We start from the raw sequence: 21,066 nt of genomic DNA on the forward strand, positions 1-21,066 counted from the left end.
GTGTCATTACTTCATATATTGGGGTGGAATTAAGACAAGAGAAATAAAGGTAAGACATTCTCAGGGATGAGAATGAAGAGGCTGTCAACAGTTTGTCCAGAGAAGGGTGGAGAACTAATTCAGATCACTAGGATACACTTAAGTAAGGAAGCTCTAATGCACTGTCCAGAAAGATGTTGTCCCATATGGCAGAAACAGTCAAAGCCTCAAAGTGCAGCTCTGAAGTGTCTGAAGTAGTGGTGATGCAAGAACAGTTTGTGCTGCCTGTTAGTCAGTGGTAAAGCCAAGCTATTTAGGCTTAGTTCATATCTTACCATAACCATTTTGCCATATTGAGCTTTTGTGGGTCTAGGAATATTGTCCGAAAAACACTATCAAGCAGCAAATCTGCTAAAAATGATGGGAAGTGTTTTCCTTGGGTTTTAAGCGATTATCGCTAGAAGACAAACAGAATCCAACTCATGGCTGATCTTTAGGCACTGCTAAGTCACCTATGCAGGAGACAGAAGGCACCTCCTTTCACCTCCCAACCATCCACTGTGAAATTCATGGTATATCTGTTCATCTGGTAAGGCCATTTCAGTTGGACACCATATGAGCAGTGTCAACTAAGCAGGAATTGAGGATATTCACTGATGATTAATTGCTGGTTTTCCTTATTTTCTGGGTTGAAATGATCTGAAATGAAATTCTGGCTACTCTAATGCTGTACAAGAAAGCTGAGACTTGCCAGGTTCCCAATGCTAATTAAATATTTTAACATTCAAGTAAACAAAAGTAGTTTTAAACAGAGATTAATATTGAAGTGTTTTAATAAAATGCAAAGACGGTAACAAAAAATACTCATTTACTTCTATTGGTCTTAATATCTCCTTCTAGCATCTGCAACCAAAGCATTGCTGCATCTGTGCTAGTTCTCAATAATCTGAAAGTGAACCCAATGACTTGAATGTGTAAGTTTCTTCTGTAATGCCACTGGGACTTTCCTTAAGCTGCTCTCTCCAGTTAGATGAAGAAACAAAGCATTTTGGAAGGAGAAAATTTGCTATCTGAAACTTTACACAGAGCTTCTCTCTAAAGCTCTCCCTCTGAGGTTTCGCTATGTGAATAAGAATTTACTCTCTTCAAGAAGGAGGGACATAAAAAGGACGTTTGAAACACAGAAAAATCTGCTGTGGAGAAAGATCTCCACAGATGCAGCAGACTAAGTTGCTAACACTGAAAAGCAACAGGGCTTGCCATTTGCACTACAGTAAATTTGGAGTAGTTCCACTAAAGCCAATGGAATTATAATAGCAGAAATCTGATCTAACAGATCAGGACTGAGCCTGTAAACTCTCCTTTTTTAATTTATGTAAAACACAAATGCAAGATATTATTTACTATCCACTGCATAAATTACTGAAAAAGTACTTCAGTAGAAAAGAGTGGCAAATCTTTCAATGAATCTAAACTTGTGAAATGCGACATTAATCACCGGAGTCTTCTTCTAAAAAAGAAATAGCACAGTTTGGGAAGTAAAAAAAGAAAATGGAAAACTGTCCAGCCTATGGGTGTGAAATACCTATTCTGAATTCTTACACTGAGTGTAAAGAGAAATCTCCCTTGATCACAGCTCACATTTATAAGTTTCTCAGAACACACCTGTATTCTACAACCAGTAAGTTCCTGGTTCTGCTCATGAGAAGGGCATCATGCTCACCTTGCTGTGATCAATTTAGATATTTAACCAACAGCTGTGAGAGGAGGTACTTCTGTTTAAGAGACTTTAAACACTGAAATGAAATATCTGATGTAGTGCACCTACGTTCTTGGGTTTTTTTTCTCCAGATGTTACATGATACAGTATTTAAACAATAATGGGGAAACTTCCAAAGAACAAGTGTTATGGGTTTTTTATAATTTAGAACAAATTATAAATTAACCTGTCCATACTTTTGAAACATAATATACAAGAGCAAACAGCTGAGTGTTCTTTTATTACTCAGGTACTACATTTTTCCCAATAAAAATGTCTTTTAAGAATATCTTGCTACTGTACCCCAGCTCAGATCCTGGTACAGCCTTTCAGATGAGGTATTCTACCATCTCTCCATCTGGGAGGTCCTGCCCCATGGGTTGAACAGGGGCTTTTCTTTCAAGGGTGCTGGAGTGGAAGATTGGCCCATCTACGTGATGAGGAAAAACAAGAGTTAGACAATCAAAGCTGTAACTTCAATGAGGTCAGAAATAATGACATTAACACGTTGAAAGTCATCTTCTATCATTGGCCAAAAGATAGCTGATAACTCCTTATTTCATTTTAAAACATTCAATTCTTCATGCATGTAGCTAGATAAAGATACTTTATCAAATTTCCTTTGGGTATCTCCCACTGACACACAATGGCATGGAGTGACTGCATTTAAACTAATGTCGTCAGCATAGACTTTCACCACAAAAACTGTTCCCCTATCTTGCCTGATACCCATTAAATAGCTCAGCATGGGCAAAATGCACAGCAGACCAGCCAAATTCACTCTTCCATAAAGAACAACATAATTGTAACGTGTCTGTAACTAGAAGAGGCACGGTTGTGTAATCTACATTGATTTGGCAGAGTGGGCTGGAAAATGAGCAGCTCTTGCCAGCTCAGAGCTCTGTGGGAAGCAAATTCAGCTTCTGTGACAGCCACTGTCAAGTGGATCTACTTGGGCCAATGCTGAGGTCAGTCCTGAGACTGGGACAGTACAATTATGAGAAAGTTTTGTCACAATAATTACCTTTCCTCCCCCTTATGAGAGTCTACTTTGCTTTGAATACCCACTGAAATGCAATGGCCAGTTTCTACAGTCCATTTTCATACACTGTTTAAACCCCTCATGCTACTCACAATTTACTTCAGAGTAGACAATGACTCGGAGACTACCCTGGGATTTGCATATACCTGCTCCAGTTCTTAAACCTCGCTTTACCTTTCCACTCAGTGTGTCCATGCTTATGCTACCACTTCAGGCTTTTTTATCTCCCTTCAGAGCATTTGAGGCTCCTCAGAACATTGTCACACTTGCCTCTGAAACCCTTCTGTCCTCACAAAAACTAAACCCAGTGTTCCTGAATGGAAGAAGGTATGGCAGAGCCTGTGCCACTGAACAGAACTGATGGTTAAGTCAGTGGCAGGGGCCCTCTGGAGTGCAGCTGAGCTTTGTTACCTGTTTTGTCTGCGCTGTAGGCCAGGTTGGTACTGGGGAGTCGTCCTGGTGTGGGGGCTGCAGCGGAAGGTGCAGCTTTGCTTTGTTCATTGCCCCGGTCAGTCTGGGTGCTGCAGTCTCTGCTGCCTGTTTTTGAGTGGGCTGACAGCAATGGTGTGGAAGGAAGGACAGGAGAGGGGGTGGAGGGAATGGATTCAGAGCGATATTCTGTTCCCAGCAGAACACCTTTGTGGAAAAAGGGAAGAAAATGTCACAACCCCAGAAAACTAACTGGTATCAGTTCTGCACTCCTCTTAGTACTTGCTCTAGGGTCTGGAAAGTGCTCTGTGCTTCAGGAGACAGTACTCGTTTACCTTCCTAGAGCATCTTTCATCACTGGGTGCTGAAGTACATGAAGAATAGCAGTATCTTCATCCATCCTGCATGTGAAGATACACAAGTGGGCACTAACACCTTATTTCCCTGTCTCCAAGCAGTGGCCCATCTATGGCAGGGTAAATCTGCACAATGAAATCAGCTGCAACAGATTCTCGTTGACATTTCAGGGTCTTTTAGTCTTATAGGGACGGCCTCTGGGCCTAACTTCTCCTCAGAACAAAAAAAATCATCTAAGATTTGCTTTGCAACAAATCAGTTTCTCTGCATAATGGTGTTGAGCCATTCCAGACAGGAGCCGGGTTAGTGCAGGTTACTACAGGACAGCAATCCTGATTAGTATGTTTGCTCCTATTCAAGGAGACTTTACATATTCAGATAGCTGAAACAAGCCAGACAAACGCAAGCACTTGGGACCTCTGAAAATTACAACTCAAATACCCCTACAGTCAGGTATCAAATTAGGCATAAAGGCTTATATAGTTGAATGACAGAACCTGGACATCAGAAATCGTATTTCCCAAAAGTGATTAAAACAGCCAGTTGTGATAAAAGTGTTCCATCTTGCTTGCAGTCAGCTTTACTGCATGCTGATCTGTCCATCCAATACACCCTCTTCCTTCTGCTGCTCCTGTCTCCCCTCTAAGCAGTGACTTGCATATCTGAATTGCCACTGTTATCTAAAACTTACCTAGGCTGCCTTTCCAGCTCTTGTCCTCTCTCTTCTCCTCCAGGATGGGAGTGCTGCTCAGTGTTGAGGAGTGGGACAGCAAGCCAGAGCCAGCATTCGAAATGGACATCAGTGACTTGGCAGGTCTCATTGAGGACAGCTGGTCTGTCTTTCCAGGCTCTTTCCGGGAGCGCTGCTGCAGCACTTTGATCATGGCATCCTTCTCAATGATCTGAGCATGCAGAGTCTTAATCCTTTGGAGAAGTGCAAAGAAAAACAATGTACCTGTACTCCTGTCTCCTTGGACTGAGGCCTCAGTGCCCCCATGCCTGGGACTGGGACTCCCTTCAGCATTTGGGGAGGCAGAGAGAGGATGCCAGTGAACTTGTTGCTCTGAATACTGGCTGCTCACTGGCCCACCAGAGGAGATCATGCATGAGACTTCCTGTACACATGCATGAGTGAACAGCACTGAGATATTCTCCCACCCTTGGCTACTGGAAGCTGCTCTAAAGAGCCATGCAAGAGGCTTTGAGACAAAGCTGAATGTTATGGGCAGGACATGAGACCAACAGAAAGAAGCTTAACACACTCTGGGGAGTCTGCACTGGACCTAACCCCAGGGAAAATAGTTCTATGAGGCTGTTAAAATGTGGCTGGAGCCTGATGAAGATGCCCTGAAGAGAGAAGAGCAACAAGCTAAATGCAAAAAATCTGAGACAAGACTTTTTTGCATTAGCCCTCAGTATCAAGACAGGTTTTGGATGGCCATGTAGATACTTCCCTGGCCAAAGGAGCATCTGGCATCCTACATCATTGCTATTGGTGAAGACACAAGAATTTCTGGTTCTGAGGTGTCTAGACAGACAATTAATTTAAAATCCCTGTCCTAAAGAAGCCAGATAGGACCAAATTGCATTTTACCTTCCCTCCATGTCGAGACACCTCCTGTTGGCAAGCAGGATCTCTTCCTCCTCCTTCTGAATGCGAGCTTCCAGCGAGGTGTCATAGCTAGGGTTAGGTGAGTGGCTGATCACTGTAGTGTCCCTGAGAACAAGCAGTAGAGCAGATGAAAAAGCAGTTAAGTTTGCTGTTTTCCTCCTAGCAGCACAAAATTCTTACTCAAAAGTAACAAGCAATAATATCCACTTTTTTGAGTGGCTCAGTGTCTTCCAAAAATCCCACTTTCAGTCCTAATGAAAGAAGGATTACAAAAATATGCAAGTCATTACAGCAATAGTCAATCTACCATCGATCTCACGACAGTCCATAATCTAACTGATTCACTGAGCTATTGTAATCCCATCAATGAGGCAATTCCAAGGACACAGGGAGGAGGAAGAATGGCATAGAACACTAAGCACATTTCTTCATTTGAAACAGCACAAACTTTGCTTCAGATATAAAGCTTTTCCCCTTCCCATTCCAACAGTATCCACAGGAAATCTGAGTATCAAGAGAACTAGGCATGGAAGTTTCTCAAGCAACCCTAACCAGCTTGTTCCAAAAAACCTCGAGTGGGTTGAAAACAGTTTTAGACTGATTCCATACAGTGCCTGGTGTTAACACTGTGATAGTTGTTCAGTCCACTAACCAAAACATAAAGGTACAGAAGTATTGACACTAATAGAATACTCTCCTTTGGAAGAGAAGCAGCTAGAAGAGGCTGGCTCTTTCTTGACCGTTCATTTAACAAAACCTGAACAGGCCTAACACATCCCCTCTCATTCCATGATAAACAAGAGACCAGACCCCTACTTATCAGCACACACTGAAAATATGACATGGCCTCTAAGGACAGGCAGTAGCAGTAGCAAGAGCCCTTAGAGAATCTCTGGGGAGGTGGAAAACAGTGCACAAGAAGCATCAATACCCTAAAATAACAGCCTGCTGCCGGAGCAATATAAGGTAATTCTTTAAACACTAATACAGCAGATCTGCAGCTTTACTCCTGTATTCTAGTATGATCTTACAAGCGAGGCAGCCAGATGTGATAACATCCCTATTCCAATCAGGTTCATAAACAATCTAAAACAAAATCTGCCATCAAGAACCAGAAACTAGTGAGGCATGAAATTATATGTAAGCAACACCTAATGCTAAAGAGTCATGTTCCAGTAGCAGCTCTTGTTTACCAACTAGCTGAAGCACTTGGGCCTCTTTACAGCCATAGGAAGTATTTCTGTTCAGTTGTCTTGGAATGTGAGCTTGTTACCAGATTTCAGACACCCTTCCACCCCCACAAGCAGTGCTCTCCATACACTGCAGAATGTCTGGAGCAGAATTTCCTAGTAGATGTTTCTGGTTATAACCATGTTGAGGACAACACCACAAAGTAATTTGCAAAAACATGCTGGAGAACAGGTCAGGCATTCAGGGTGAGTTCTATGAATCACCAAGCTTACCCCAGAGCTCACATGACTTCAGAAGGACTGAATCTTGTTTAAAAACTCCCCAAAACAAACCAACCCCTTCTCGTACACCTATTTTTGAAACAACAGCTTATAGGAATGGCTCAGAACCATTCTAGTCTGGAAAATGGCTCCTACATGTGGAGGAATCTTCCCCTGGAAAAAAAAAAAGTCTCTAATTGTTGGCAATTGCACAGATCCCAGGAAAAGCAGCCAAGCTCCACTTGCATGCAGAAGTCTGAGAAGCCGCTCAGACCACAAGGCGAGGTATAATGGGAGGGTGGCATGAAAACATTCCCTGGTGGGAAATATGACATTCAACTGGAAAAAGAAAATAATCCCAGTACTATGAAAAGCCTTATTTACCTCTGCGCAGCCACAGTTGCAGCTGCATCCAAAGCAAACTGTCTCATCACACTCTCCTCCAGGTACTTCTGTTCCCACTTGGTCATGTCAGCTTCCAGAGCAAGAATCCTTTCCTCCTTCTCACGCAGGAGTTCCATAAGCGCCGTGGCGTTGTACTCTGAGACGTTGGCAGTCTGAGATGTACCCTGACGCTGATTTCCAAAAGCAAGGAAAAGGAAAAAGCAGTGTCAAGATGCATCTGTGAGGCTCAGGGTTGGTTTGTTTGCTTTTTGTCTGAAGGACAGAGGCTGGTCCAGAGCACCACTGGCTTGGGGCAAGAACCCCCAGAGTGAAATGCAGTGGCCTATTCCATACTGGCCAAACTAGCTGATGGTAATCACCTCCTTTAGAGCTTAATCTGAAACATCTGCAGGGATAGTTCAGCCTTACTCTGTCAAAACCAGGCAACAAGCTCATATAATGCAAGAAAGGCTCCTTCTATTTTTCAAATATTGAAACTCAAATGTCATAAGACATCAAACACTGCTCCCAAGAAAGGCAGTTTAACTCACAGCTCGAAGTGAAGCTCCCCATTCATTTCCCTCAACTGCATTTACAGAATAGGTTTTGCTGTTTGGGTTTCTTTGGGTTTTTTAAATGCAAAAGCTTTTTGAAAGGCCTCTTTTCAGACCAGTTAATTAATTTTATATATAATCTCAAAGTGTGAGCAAAATCTTTTAAATCATTTAAAGGCAAATATACCCAGGTTACTTAAAAATAGAACACCATCTCAGCTAAATGGCTGTGACGGATCCCCTTTGCTCTTTTACCTAACTTTTCTGGTTGGAATAGAAAAATTAAGTCAAGGTAAAGCAATACAACAACCAGCAAACCCATGATTCTAGCTACCAATTACAAGATAGAAGAAACCACTGCCCTTTTATGTGTGGTGTAGTGTCATATACAATCCTACAAGAAACCTAGTGTGGCACAGGGCAACAGCAGGTACCTGCTGCATCCGGAGAGATTCCAGTTCTCTCTCCAGCCGGGTTCGCAGCCTGTGTTCCAGCTGTTCCCGTTTCTCGCACGCTGCCTGCAGCTGAACCAAGGCCTGCTGCATCTTCTCCACCTTCTCAACATAGACCTGCTTCTTTTTCAGCTGAAACAAATGAAGAAAATCCAACATCAGTTAAATAATAAGAACAAGTGAATGAAGTTCTGGCTCTGTACACATAGCCAAGTACAGGAGCACCAGCCAGGAAGAACCATTTCCAGACAACTGCTGTCAGTGTGCCTTAAACTCCTGCTCTGGACTCTACACTCAGGATGTTACAGGTCTCCACCATTTCTCCTGTACACTCTTAGGTGTATTTGTTCTTTTTGTCCTCAGTGACCTCATGGTAACGATGGGGAAACTGAGGTAACTATCTGTTGCACATGACTGAGAGTACTGATGGGCTAAGAAAGGGCATCTGGGTTCATAACAGAGTGTTTCAGTGACTTGACAGATGTTACTGAAGTAGCAAAGGCAGCATTCAGAGCTGGCCCACAAGTTGGGAACACTTTTCAGTGCAGTACTGGAAAATGCCAGCAGTGTTTTTAGGAGATTAAGCAGAAACTGAATCCAACCTTGCAGCATCCTGTTCCAGTCCTATAAAATAACGAACAGGATCAAAACACACACTAGACATGGCCTATGATCCTTCCACACTGCAGCAAGGTTTATTCTAGCTATCTGGACATTAATCTTAGCCCAGTATGACATGGTCCTGCTTCGTTCCTTGCTCCTGCCCTTTCATCCTCTTCCATCATTCATCCTGCAAACCAAGCTGTTATTCTGCCTCAAAGTAAGCAATAAAAGCCACCATGCTGAGACTGCCAACAACTGTCTTCACACGGTTAATCCACAGTTCAGGCAGAATTAAACCAAACTAATAATAATAATAATAACAATAACTACATCAATAATTATAATAATACACACCCAGGGCCCAGCTCTAATACACAGGATACTGCACACTTATGGACATAATTTTCTGTTAGGGAAAATACGAACAATCACAATTAGCTGGCCTTCTGTGGCAAATTGGGGTCACTGCTTTTTTGGTTATGATTGTCATAACCCCCAAAACCCAAAAACAGCAGGAAGAAGGCAACTTTTCCCAACAATCAGAGCCAAAGTCTAGAGCAGCACCACAATGCAAAACACAGACTCCCTTATGTGAGTTCAAAGAGGTACTAACAGCTTCATGGAAGAAAAGTCCACTGAGGGATATTAAAGACAAAAGACACCACTTTTGGCTCAGGAAGTCCTTCTTGGAAGCGGGAAGTATTCTGGGAAAGTAGTGTTGTTTGTTATGACAGTGATTCCTAGGAATCTGCTCTAAGTTTTGGTGGACACAGGCTACTGGGCTGGCTGGGTTTTGATCTGAACTACATGAGCTGTTCTTGTATCATACCTTCATCCCAAAAAGGTCTTATCATGTGTTTCTTCCAAATGTTCCCTTTTCACACTCCTGTTCCTTAAGACAATCCAGAGAGCACAATGTGAACAGCACAGACAGAAAAATCTCCAAACTATTAATGCCAGACATGGTATCCTTTTCTTCTCTTCATGAAGTCAGCAGGCATCTAATCTCACAGCATGAATGTTGCTGCCCTACAGGATTTTCCCCAAACTAGTATTTTATAATAAAAGTTACAATAAGTAGTGAGTAATCCAGCCAAAGGCCTTCCCACCAGTGCATGTACAGTAGAAAGGTATTTTTATTCTTTGATTGCTCAAGATTTCAAGCTTGTTTGGAATGGGAGGGACAAGAACATTTTAATACAACTTAATATTCCATTGCTGTTCCGCAGGAAATCAATAAAAATGTTATAATTACCTTTTTTATTCCAGATCACAGTGCTTAAAAACACTGATTCAAGCTTTCTCAGACTCCAATAATGCGTGAATTAATGCACTATAGTTTTACACTTAGATTAACAGCAGCTCAAAGTAGTTCTGTAACTAGCCAAAAATGATAAACCATGAGTCAGCAGCACAACCTAGAAACGGAGAGCACCCGGTATCTTTGCTTTGCGTATGAGCTTAGTGACCTAACAAGAGCAAGGAACAACCTCATAAACTCGCTAGCATTGAAATATCCTGCGTGGAGATGGATGATAATCTCTGGAAAATCATCTCTCCTTCCCCACTCCTCAGGCAGGACAGACAGATAGTTAATCTCTTCTAACCTACCCCAAAGTATTGACATTTCTGAATAGTTTTTTAACACACAGGTAAAATTCTCCTTGCAAAAGTAGCCGCCGACAACATTTTCCTAGTTTCATAATTAATAAACCAGAGTGTGCCTAAGTGAGGATTAATGTGTTGGCCTGCATTCAAAGAATACCAAGAGCCCAGCCAAGAAAGAATTAGGACACAGAAATTCCACTGAAACATTCACTTTGAAAGTGCTCCCATCAGCCAAACCTGCAGGTGAAATGTTGCAACACAAGCCGTTGCCCAACTTACCAGCACTGCCTGCACATGACTAACTCATGCACCAGACCTAAAGTACAGGCATGGCTTGTTCTGTGGCTTTTCATAAAGACAACTTTTATTCCCCCTTCACAAAATACACTTCATCTTCCAGCTCAGGAAGAATTAGGAATGTTAGAAAACTGGGGGGTTGTGTGTATTCGTAATGGTTTAAAATGAGAATTAATTCAGGAATCCTTCAAATAATATTCAGGGTTTTGGAACACAGATGTTTAGTAAACTATAAAGGCATGTATGTGCTCCAGACAACTCAGCTTTCCTAATGTGTCTTTTAACATAATTAGCCTTTATATATGAGATTGTTTCATTTCATGCATTTGCTGCACTCAAGTCAACTCACTGCATATTCTGGCAATTCCACTCATTTCCAGCTGTGCCACCTCTGCACACACTCTATGTGTGAGGAGCAATTTACCTCTCTGTGAACCAGGATTCTCCAGGAGTGGAAGCACTGAAATCTAATTTTATTTGGTTTTTCCCAAATCCGTCTGACTTGATCTGTCCTCTCAACGTAAAGAGGATCAGGAATAAGTCTTCCAAGCACAGAGGGATTTCATTACCATAAGTTGAGCGTATGATTGTGTTTTCCTAAGACAGGAACTGGAAACAGTTTCCTGAGTATTTCAAGGGTGCTGCAGCCATAAATGAGATGGGAGGAAGAAAAAAAAGCAGCATGCTGAGGCTTGTTCTTGGTCATTGGCCATGGATTCCCCACCCTCTCTCTTCCAGCAAAGAACCAAAACTGACTCCTCAGTGCCAAGGGCCACAGGAGCATCCACCATGGGTGAGATGGCATCAAAGGACACTGGAATTCTCTGTTCTGCAACAGGCCTGGCAGTGAATACGTGCTCTAGATAAGAGTTCATTCCTGAAGCTTTACAAGGATGCTGTCATGCTCTTCAGTATGTAATCTGAAATACATTTGACAAGACAATAATTTTCTTTTTGATGGTACTGCATTTAAGTAAGATGCAAGCTCATGCTCCCATAATGTAACTGTTTTGCCTTGAAGGGTGCTCTGAAAATGCAGAGGATTTTCTCATAATAATACCTTTATTATAACACCTCTTTAAGAGGGTAAGATCTCAAATGACCTCAGTGCATGTCTGGAAGTGCAGCAGAGAACTTCAGCATGACTCTATCCCTTCCCAGCATTTCCTATGGCATATGGCACAACTTTAATCATGTGCATATCTTATCCATGTCAATCCCTCACTGCTTTGGAAAATACCCTAATCAAGTATCAGAAGTCAGGTTTTAACTCTATCAACACAACTTTCTAATTAAACCATTGCAAGCAAGAGCAGCCACTCTCCAGTTCACATCCACTGCTATGATACATGAATTGTGCAACAGGAGGACAAGAAAAATAGAAAAGGCAAGGACTGGCTTGGAACTCTGCAGAAATCTAGTACATAAAGTGTGATGCAGGAAATACCCCTGAAAGATTTCCCAGCCTCCTGATCAAGTATATTTGCTCAGTAGCTCCCAGCAGAGCTGTGAAGCAGTTCTGGGTGGGGTCATCAGATTTTGGAAGAAGCCCCTTGCTCCTAATTGTCCTCTTCCTCCTTTTTTTTGCAGCTTTGTTACTGGCTCCCAGCTTCCTGGATTAACGCCCTCCTCCTTTTCTATATGTGCTAAAGTGGGCACTTGTGGTCCCTGCACAGTTTGGGCCTGGAGCAAGCACTCCAGCTCCCTCTCAGCTTCCCTGGTATCTCTTAGCCTATTGACAGCATCCCGCAGCTCAGCCCCCGCTGCAGGAGGACCTCCACCAGGGCCCACCGAGTGCAGCCCTGCCCATTGTGCATCCTCACCTCAAGAGACCGGTACAGGCACTTCCTGCACTTCGAGCTCTGCACTGAAGCCTCCCCTCTCATCGGCTCTGTCTTGTGCCGATGCTGACCATTGCCAGGGCAGCCAGAGCAGAGCACCCAGACCAGGCCCTGAGGTGAGTGCTCACCATTGTGCTCCCCACCCTGCTTGCCCTGCCTGCACCAACTGCCTGCATCAACTGCTGGTGCCAACTGCTGCGCTCTGCTCGCCATTAGAATTAGCATTCTAAAAGCCAAACAAATCCTGTTCCTTCATTTGGCTTTGACAAACCCTGCAATCTCTTTCAGTGGTCCTCAAAAGAAGAAAGGCTCTGAAGAGGGTATGGAGGTTTCACACAGCACAGGGAACAGGGGCATACAGGAATGAGTTTTCACTGTCAAGGCACTAGAAACAAGGGAAAGGCTGAAACACCCTTTGCACTGGAGCTGTCCCTGCAGGACAAAAGCAGTCCTGGGCATAGCAAGTGAGGGGGAAGGAAGATCTTTTAAAAGAGATTCATTGCTTCCAGATGCGTTACTCAGCAAAGAGCTTTCTGGGGAAGAAGACTTCCTGCATAGCTAGCAATGATTCACGAACTCTCCCAGGCATTTTGACAAACCCAGCCATTAGCCTCTTCATCTTGGACAGCTCCCATTTCAGCAAATTGGTAACACTCGTCAGCATCTGCTTCTCTCCCACCCACTATTTCTGATGTCTTCAAAGTCCTTTGTTTAATATATTCAGGCTGTTTTCATTATGTTCTGGGTTTATCCTAAAGCTGAATCCATTCAGATGCAGCTGAAAATGTGTTTCCCCACAAGAATTTGCCTGCTATGGCAGAAATGCAGTAAAAAAAAGAGGCAGCAAGCACGTTTAAACCACCTCTCCCTCTTGCAGTTGGAATATATTCCTCTAGGATGCCTTTGAACCCTCAGTGCATTTGAATTCGGGCCCGATAAGGCACCACTGGCCTCAGCAAGAACTCATGCTGAAGCAATTTGGTAACACTATCCTCTTGCTAGGGAATACTGTTTGTTGCATGGGAATGTTATAAAGTCATCTTTCCAATTGTTTGTGTTAAAATAAGTTATGATTCCCAAAGCCACCTCTGGAAAATTACTAACAAGCAGCATTTAAGAGGTAGCGACACGGCAATAAAAAACCAGTTCTGTGTTGCTACACAGGTTATTAAAGATACACACACACTAGTTACAGGGAACCTAGCATCCTATCCATCCATGAACAATAAGCCATCCCAAAAGTGTCCCCTTCAGAAGCAACTCTGTCCTAAAAGGAGTTATGTAGCTCTGAGAGTCTAAGCATTTAAGTGAGACAAAGCCGTGGAGAGTGGAAACATCTTTTTACAGATCCAGACAAGCAACTGGAAGAAACCAGACAAGCTTCAATCACACAAACTCTCCTTTGGGTCTCTTCCCCACAAGCCAGAGCTCTGTTGTGAAGGTATTTTAGACACAGCATATAAGCTACAATAGATGTCATTTGGAAATGAACATTTCTGTATCTCCCCATAGACAGAACCCTCAGTGTTATCAGAAATAGCGTGCTATTGCTCTGTACAATAGCTGAATGGGAAATGAATACAGTACCTTAGCTCTTACACCTGGTTTATGTTGAATTCTGATGGCTGAAAGATCTTAGAGCTTCTAAATACAAGCCACTTGTTTCATTCAAACCTCTTCCCTTCCCTCTGCCCCCAATTTGCACTCGTTAGAAAGGATGTCTGGCTCCTCCTTTCATTCCAAGGTGTGTGCATGAAGATGGCAAGGAAGAGATATTTATATCTTCCTTGTGGTAGTCACTATTTTTCAAAGCTGTCTCCTTAAGGCACTCATTAAAACAGTGGCTTGTAAAGTGGTGCAGCAAAGGAGTGCAAGTTACCCTGCTATAAAGAAAAACCACTAACTTTTTTAAGTTGAAATTTGGTCTTCCATGGTATGAATTAACCAGGGTAAGCAGAAATGGCCAAGTTCAAGAAAAGTTCTGGAAATTCCTTTTTCTTTTTCCTTTGTGAAGTGTAAAAACAGTAGCAATTGCACCCTATGCATCCAGCAGTTGTGGTTAGATAAAGTATTTGACATCAAACTCCCTCCTCCAATATTACAAGCCTGGTAAAGGACACAATAAGCTAGTGTTCACCCAGAGTCTCTATTTGGTCAGGATGGGCCTTGCTGCAACCCAGTAATTCTGTCTCTGGACCAGAGGAAGGAGAAATTTAACCATCTGTTTTGCTTGCCGCAGGCTCTCAAGGTGTATGCCAGCACATGTTGTTAAATCATGGTGATGTGACAGTTTCAAAAGTTCACATACGAGACTGTGGCCCATCACACATGAGAGTGTGGACCATTCATCAGCTACAAACTGCTGCACACTGCAGCCATTCAAACTTCTGCATCAGAATTGAGACCATCATGGCAATCCATGCTCCAAAATGAGAACCTTCCATTGCTTTCGCTGCAAGCATCATTATCACTAACCATTTCTGACTGTGAGACATGGTTTTAAGCCAACATGCATTTTACCTCAAATCTACTCAATTTATCTCAAATTTGTCGCATGTAATGAAAATTATCTGAAGCTTTGACCTTAAAAAACACAGATTAATACTTCACTAGGAATAATTTCAACAAACTGCTGATACACATTACTGTGGAACATCTACTAAAGGGAAGAATGAAAATGGAGCAGTGAAAATAGGGGTTAATAACTGGGTATCTACCTAGAGTAGAGAAGTAGCAGAGTTTAATTACTACATATAAAACATATACGTACTTATCAAGTCTGCTCATAGACATATTTAACTTTGTTTAAAATATGATCACTCATTCTTTCTAGCACTACTAAACACTTTAATGTCAGCTTGTTCTAAATTTGAAGAGTCATTTCACCCCTGCTATCAAACAAGGCCAAGTATCCTATGAATGTCTACTTTTGCTTCCAACTGCTTCACACCACACTTTGGTATCTCCAAGATTATTCCTTTCTCTGTCCCATTTAGTATCCCTTTATCTCTTTGTTCCCTCTAACTTGGATGCTAAAATCCAATATATATGAAAGCTCTAATCTAACATACATAAAAGCTCTCAAAGCTACATAGGAGTAGACAAGTACCTACATTTTGTAAATGGGTTGTTTTGTCCAAACTGGCAGTTCAGGGAAAGGACTTTAAAAAAATCTGGAAGTCCCAATTCCAATGAAACATTTGAATTCAGCTATAGTGATATAGTGATAAATTCAGCTATTCTAATGGCTTATAGCTCCCATTAGAATGGAAATACTCTTTTTATGAAGGATCTGGTGCATGTAAGGCAGCATAACTCTGCTTAATAGGAAGTCGGAACGGAAGAGGAAAAAAACCCAGCTGAAAACTTACATTACAGGATGCAGCAACTGAAATATGCACCCCCCCTGGGCCCTGGGCCAGAGTGGCTGCCAAACCTTAGTGTAAAAAACTCCACCCTCCTCTACAGGACTAGTTTGGTAATTCCTGACAATTACAGGGACTGGTAACTCAGATTGAGCTGGCAGGAATAACATGAAAAATGGACAAATTGTTCATGTATCTTGGTCACTGAACGTCACTAACCCAGGCTTACATTTACAGTCCCTTCTAAATGGTGTCCTGAGCACTGAACAGCTTGCTGGGCTGTCTTTTGGAAAGCATGTCAACAAACAGCTTGGGGATTTGAGAAGTTCCCACAACTTAATACTAATGAGGCAAAAAATGCTTTATAATCCTAAGCATTTCATTAAAAAGTGATTTGGGAAACCCGCAAAAGTGACTCTTTACCTCTTCAGTTTCCTTTAAACCATCTCACCTCTAGGAAAAAGCAGAGTTAATTCCTGCTCCCTCACTGAGACGCTTCCATATTTATCTACAACAGGAAGGGTGGCACTTCCTGCACACCCTGGGATTCGAGCAAAGGTTGAATGCAAATGACCACAAGCCCTCATGCAGGGCATTTCACTCCCTATCAGCATGTGCATGGGTTTTAAGCTATCATGCAACTTAGCCCCACAGTTACTTACCTATTTTACTACTCTACCTAGGCTAGGCAGAAATATCTTGCAGCAGCACTGAACCCAATTCTTCTAGTAAAACAAGAGATGTTTGAAAAGAAAACGTACAATTACTATTACCCCTAAAGGCTTCAACTTCATTTGAGGGAGCCAACAGTAGTACCTACACAGAGGTTCAGCCTAGCCAAGTGCTGTGTGTACTGGCTGAACACAGCACAATACGCATGTTGACGCCATGCATGTGAATAGTTCCAAGGAAGCCATATGGATATTCTGTGTAATTAAAATCAGCTACACATCAGACTTTTAGTGCAATAAGCTGCTGGAATCTGAAGGAAAGCCAAAGAGATCCAGTACATCAATGACCAAATGATAAAATGGTTCTAGAGCCAAATAGAATCATGTCACATTTAAATTACCCTATAACCTAATGCTCCCTATCACCCTGAGCAACAAAGGTGCCAGTCAGCCTTGCCAGGTGATGCTGCAATTTTAGTGAAATCAATGGACTTGTCAACTGTGTGCAAGGCTGAATGTGCACACTGACACTGAAGCATTCCTCTTACTGTTCTTTTTTTACTTTTCTCGTTTGTATTGCACAGAACCTGGTTCCTCAGTGATGGACCACAGCCTGGTGATGAAGCCAACAAGATGCAGGCGGACAGAGGCACAGTGAGGGTGATGGTGAGTGCTAGTAGGCAAGAAGATGGCAGAATTAGAGGAGAGAACAAATCTGCAATGGAGGAAGTGTGCTTGGTCACGAGATTTCCTCCAGAGGCTCTCTATGGAGGAAGAGTAGGAGTAAAGGAAGCAGAGGCTGGGTGAGGGAAATGGAGCCTTGAGAGGAAAGGAGTAGGCGGGAGGAAAGAGGACAGACACTGTGACGCAGAAGGGCAGCGAGGTGAGAGCCATGTGTGAGTGGCTACAAAAGAAACTGCTGTGAAAGCTGCCCCACTAAGCAGCTCAGATGCATTCTCACCTCCTGGGAGGAAAGTGAGAGAAAACAGCCAAGGTCATGCCCAGCTTATTACAAATGCTGGGCACAGACGGTGATCTGCACTGTGCTCCACGATAACCTGGTGTAAGTGGAACACCTGGCAAGGGGACAAGCTGCATTCATTTGGTATTATTTACAAGTCCATCCAGATCTGAATGTCTGCCAAGTTCAGGAGGTTGCCAGGGCTGGGATTTCAGTTCCAGCCCACTTTTATCAGTTGAAACAAAAAGAAAACAAAACATGCCTGCTTAGACGAAAGCCCTTCCAAGGAAATAGAGATTTGTGGCTTACCTGTGCACAGCTCAGTGGCTTAGCTAATCAACACAAAGCTGAGCGATACAAACAGCTTTGAAGCAAGCAAATTGGAACCGAAGCTAGCCTAATTTCTCTTTCCCAGCACCCTTACCTCTTCCTCCAGTTTCACCACCTTGGCCTGAGCATTGTTCAAGGCTTGGTCTCGGATCTCAATGTGTCTCCGTTGGTCCTCGTTGGTGGAGCGTGCAGCAGCCAGTTCTATTTCCAGTTTCTCTTTTTCCCGCTGTGTTTCCTTGTCTATGAAAACAAAGTGAGAATTATCACTTAGCACTTGTCTTTACCCAGTTTTCAGGAGTCTTTCACTCCAGAGGTGAAGGAAAGATCCTTCTGGAACCTCTTACAAGAGAGAGAATGCAAATCTAGTACTAAGTGGGGAAAAAAACAGGGACAGGGCTTTCAAGGAAGAGGAAGATTTGTAACCCTGAAAAACAAGCATGGTACCTTCAAGTACTAGTGAGAAGGACTCGAAGGTGCATCGCTCAGTACAGTTAGGTAATTTGCTCTGATTACACAGATGGTTAGCGACACTTGGCACCTCTTTAGGTCCTTTCAGCAGCAGAAAACAAACTGGGTGGTTTTAATTCCAGAGAGATTAGAGAGGAGACAGCAGACTTCTGTGCCTGAAAAACTTGTGCTCCTTTTTTTCAGGCTGACCCCATAAGCATGAAGGCTGTTCTGCCTGGGGTAGCTGTCCTCCTCAAAGTAACACCCAGTTGTCCCACTTTGCTGTCAGTACCATCAGAGAAGACAGAAAGCAAGTGAGCAAATGAGAACTCTTCGGTCTTTCTCTACAGCACTTAAAAACGACCCCCTGGGCCAGAGGCACACATATCTGTTCTGTTGCTGCTTAAAGCAAACCTGTAGCTCAAGAAAGCCTTTTGCCCAGCACTGAGAGCTCATGTCTGACCCTTTAAAGGCACCCAAGCACAGCGGCCAGTCCTTTGCTGCTGCTCTGCAGAAAGCTGGATCAAGTGGGAGCAGTTCTGCTGTGTTTCACAAGCAGGGAAACTGCTTCATAAAAAAAAAATGATAAAATAATTGAGGACTGGAGAACTATCACACAGGGGTGTAAAGCAAAGCCACAACACAGAGCTGATGTCCTCTGTATATGCTGTCATTCCCAGCTCAAGCCAACCAGTTATAATGATAACATTAACACCCTTGCTGGATACATAACCACAAAATACTCCCTGCAGTGATCTACACCCATCACTGATGACATCAGAGAAACTGCATTCCAGAAACCAGAATCCCACGACAAAGGAATGAGGACAAGGAGTGGAAAGCTTGAAAAACAGGAACTAGATCCTGGGTGTTAGGACAGATTGCATATGGAATACACAGTTTGTGCAAGCATGTGCATTAACTATATTTACAGGACCACAATTATTCCCTTTCTTCTGCCAGCAGAGAGCCAGAAGCAAAGCTTTAGCAACATGGAATAGCTAAAGATTCCCTTCTGCTAAGGAATGAAGGCAGCCCACACACAGGTTGCAAAATGAACCTGTCCACCAACAGAACTCTTCAAACCCTGACTGCAACTAGGAGCTAGCCTGTGACATGAGACAAGGACAAAGGCTAATGTCACTGCCTACCTATTCTTTTCCCCATCTCTCCCAGTATTTCTCCTCCACCCAGGAAATGAATTGTTGACGGTGTCAGCACACTAAAATGTGCTGTAGAAAATGGCAGAGATGAGACAGGGTGGCATTAAGCCAGCAGGTATCAGTCAGTGCCTGCAGTCTGTTTGTTCATCTGTAAGTGCTTGTAGTGAGGCTTTTGGAGGTTTTACTGCAGACTTTTCCCCAAATGAGAACTGCTTCACTTGACAGGTGCCTACAGCACCCATAGAAATGCTGGGACTAAGGAAATGTAGCACTATGGTTTCCATGTTCATCCACAAGGAGCAATTGAGTGTGAGGCCTCACAGCTTTGACCTCCCCATCTCTCTGGGTGAATCTGTGAAGCACAAAGTCCACCCAACCAGTTCAAATATGAGACTAAACTCATAGACTTTTCACTACCATGAGTTTTGAATTCCCACCCTGATGACAGCCATTTGCTTGCAATGTAATCCACAAGGAATAAGCTAAATAAAACACAAGAGAGGGATACCAGCATTTAACAGAGTAAAAGCAGTGTGTTACACCACAGAAAATCTCTATTTTGCAATTTTGTTTCATTACCTTTTTACATAACAGTTGGAGAAAAGTGAGCATTGTCAGAAGGGTGGAGTACACCATGGGATGAGAGAAAAGCTGGCTCGCCGCCGTCAGCCTCAAGACATTTCAGTACAAAGGAGAAGCAGTATTTCACATCCGTCATTTTGGTTTGCCTTGTGATAAATCCACTGCTGGGGACAGAATTCATGACCCTTACCCAGCTCAGCATACTGCACGCAGTATTCATCCCCTTCATGTTTGCAGAACTGGATAGTGCAGTGGCAAATTAAAGGGGAAAGAGATAGGAGGCCTACCAGGTTCCAGTCTCGCTGGCCTTAATTCATGCCAGGACTCATGTCAGCTTAAAAAGGTTTAACTTCAAAGGGGACAAAATAGGTGGCCAAGCTATCCTGTATATTATGGGGGAAACACTAATCTGGCAGTTTAATTGCAAACTACGTTTGCTTCAAAATCTAAAAAAAGGCATCAAATGGACTTTACATGACAGAAAAGGAATTTCTGAATCCTTTCTCCACTGCCAGTTTTGGACTGTCACTGCCCTGGTTTCTATCCTGGTAGAAAACTGACAGATCTGACCTACTGTAACCTGCTGCATTGTTATCCCTCCCAGGATAGCTGGAGCATTGGTACTGACCCCACTCACTAACTCACTCATAACTCACTTTGTGCAAAGAGTTGAGAGATGGTTTTCCGATTGTCTTCAGACCCCTCAAATTCCTTTTCTGCCAGCTGCTTGTTGGCTGTCTCCATGCGCTCTGCAGAAGTTTTCAACAGAAGGAACACTAAGTCATTAAAAACTTTCAAGGACTATGTCACATCTGTTCAGGACATTTCCAATGCAATTCCCGACTAGGGGAACAGACCTCCTAATTCTACACAGCCAAAACCAGAAGCTAGCATCCACTTTTGAAATGTTTCCAACTATGTCCTTCAGAAAATCTTCTCAATGAGACAAAACAGGTTAAATAAAATCCCAAAGAAATTACTTTAAACAGTTACAACACATAAAAAGTCTATTTTTTCAATTCTTACAAACATAAAGACACCTTATTCTTTCCATCCAAATAAATCTCACTGTGCAATTAAAAGATTCCCTATTAATTTCCCACAAAATCTGAATAGTTAGAAGATTAAATCACTGTTGTCCAGTTACTTGACTTTAGGTGAAACTGGAAAACCCTAAGG

At 42.8% G+C, this 21,066-nt stretch overlaps 1 protein-coding gene across 1 annotated transcript in view; it reads right to left on the bottom strand.

The window, feature by feature from the left end:
- Positions 1-2,067: 2,067 nt before the first annotated feature.
- Positions 2,068-21,066, bottom strand: part of AMOT (angiomotin) — a gene marked incomplete at both ends in the record, with an annotated part of 29,783 nt that continues 10,784 nt past the window's right edge. Inside the window, 8 exons of the mRNA XM_080624941.1 lie at positions 2,068-2,168; positions 3,192-3,416; positions 4,258-4,490; positions 5,161-5,283; positions 7,014-7,204; positions 8,002-8,151; positions 17,790-17,935; positions 20,544-20,636. Coding sequence (XP_080481067.1) covers positions 2,068-2,168; positions 3,192-3,416; positions 4,258-4,490; positions 5,161-5,283; positions 7,014-7,204; positions 8,002-8,151; positions 17,790-17,935; positions 20,544-20,636 — 1,262 coding nt within the window. The remainder of the gene's footprint in view (positions 2,169-3,191; positions 3,417-4,257; positions 4,491-5,160; positions 5,284-7,013; positions 7,205-8,001; positions 8,152-17,789; positions 17,936-20,543; positions 20,637-21,066) is intronic.

Source organism: Psittacula echo (assembly GCF_963264785.1).
Source record: "Psittacula echo genome assembly, chromosome: 8".
Taxonomy (NCBI): domain Eukaryota; kingdom Metazoa; phylum Chordata; class Aves; order Psittaciformes; family Psittacidae; genus Psittacula; species Psittacula echo.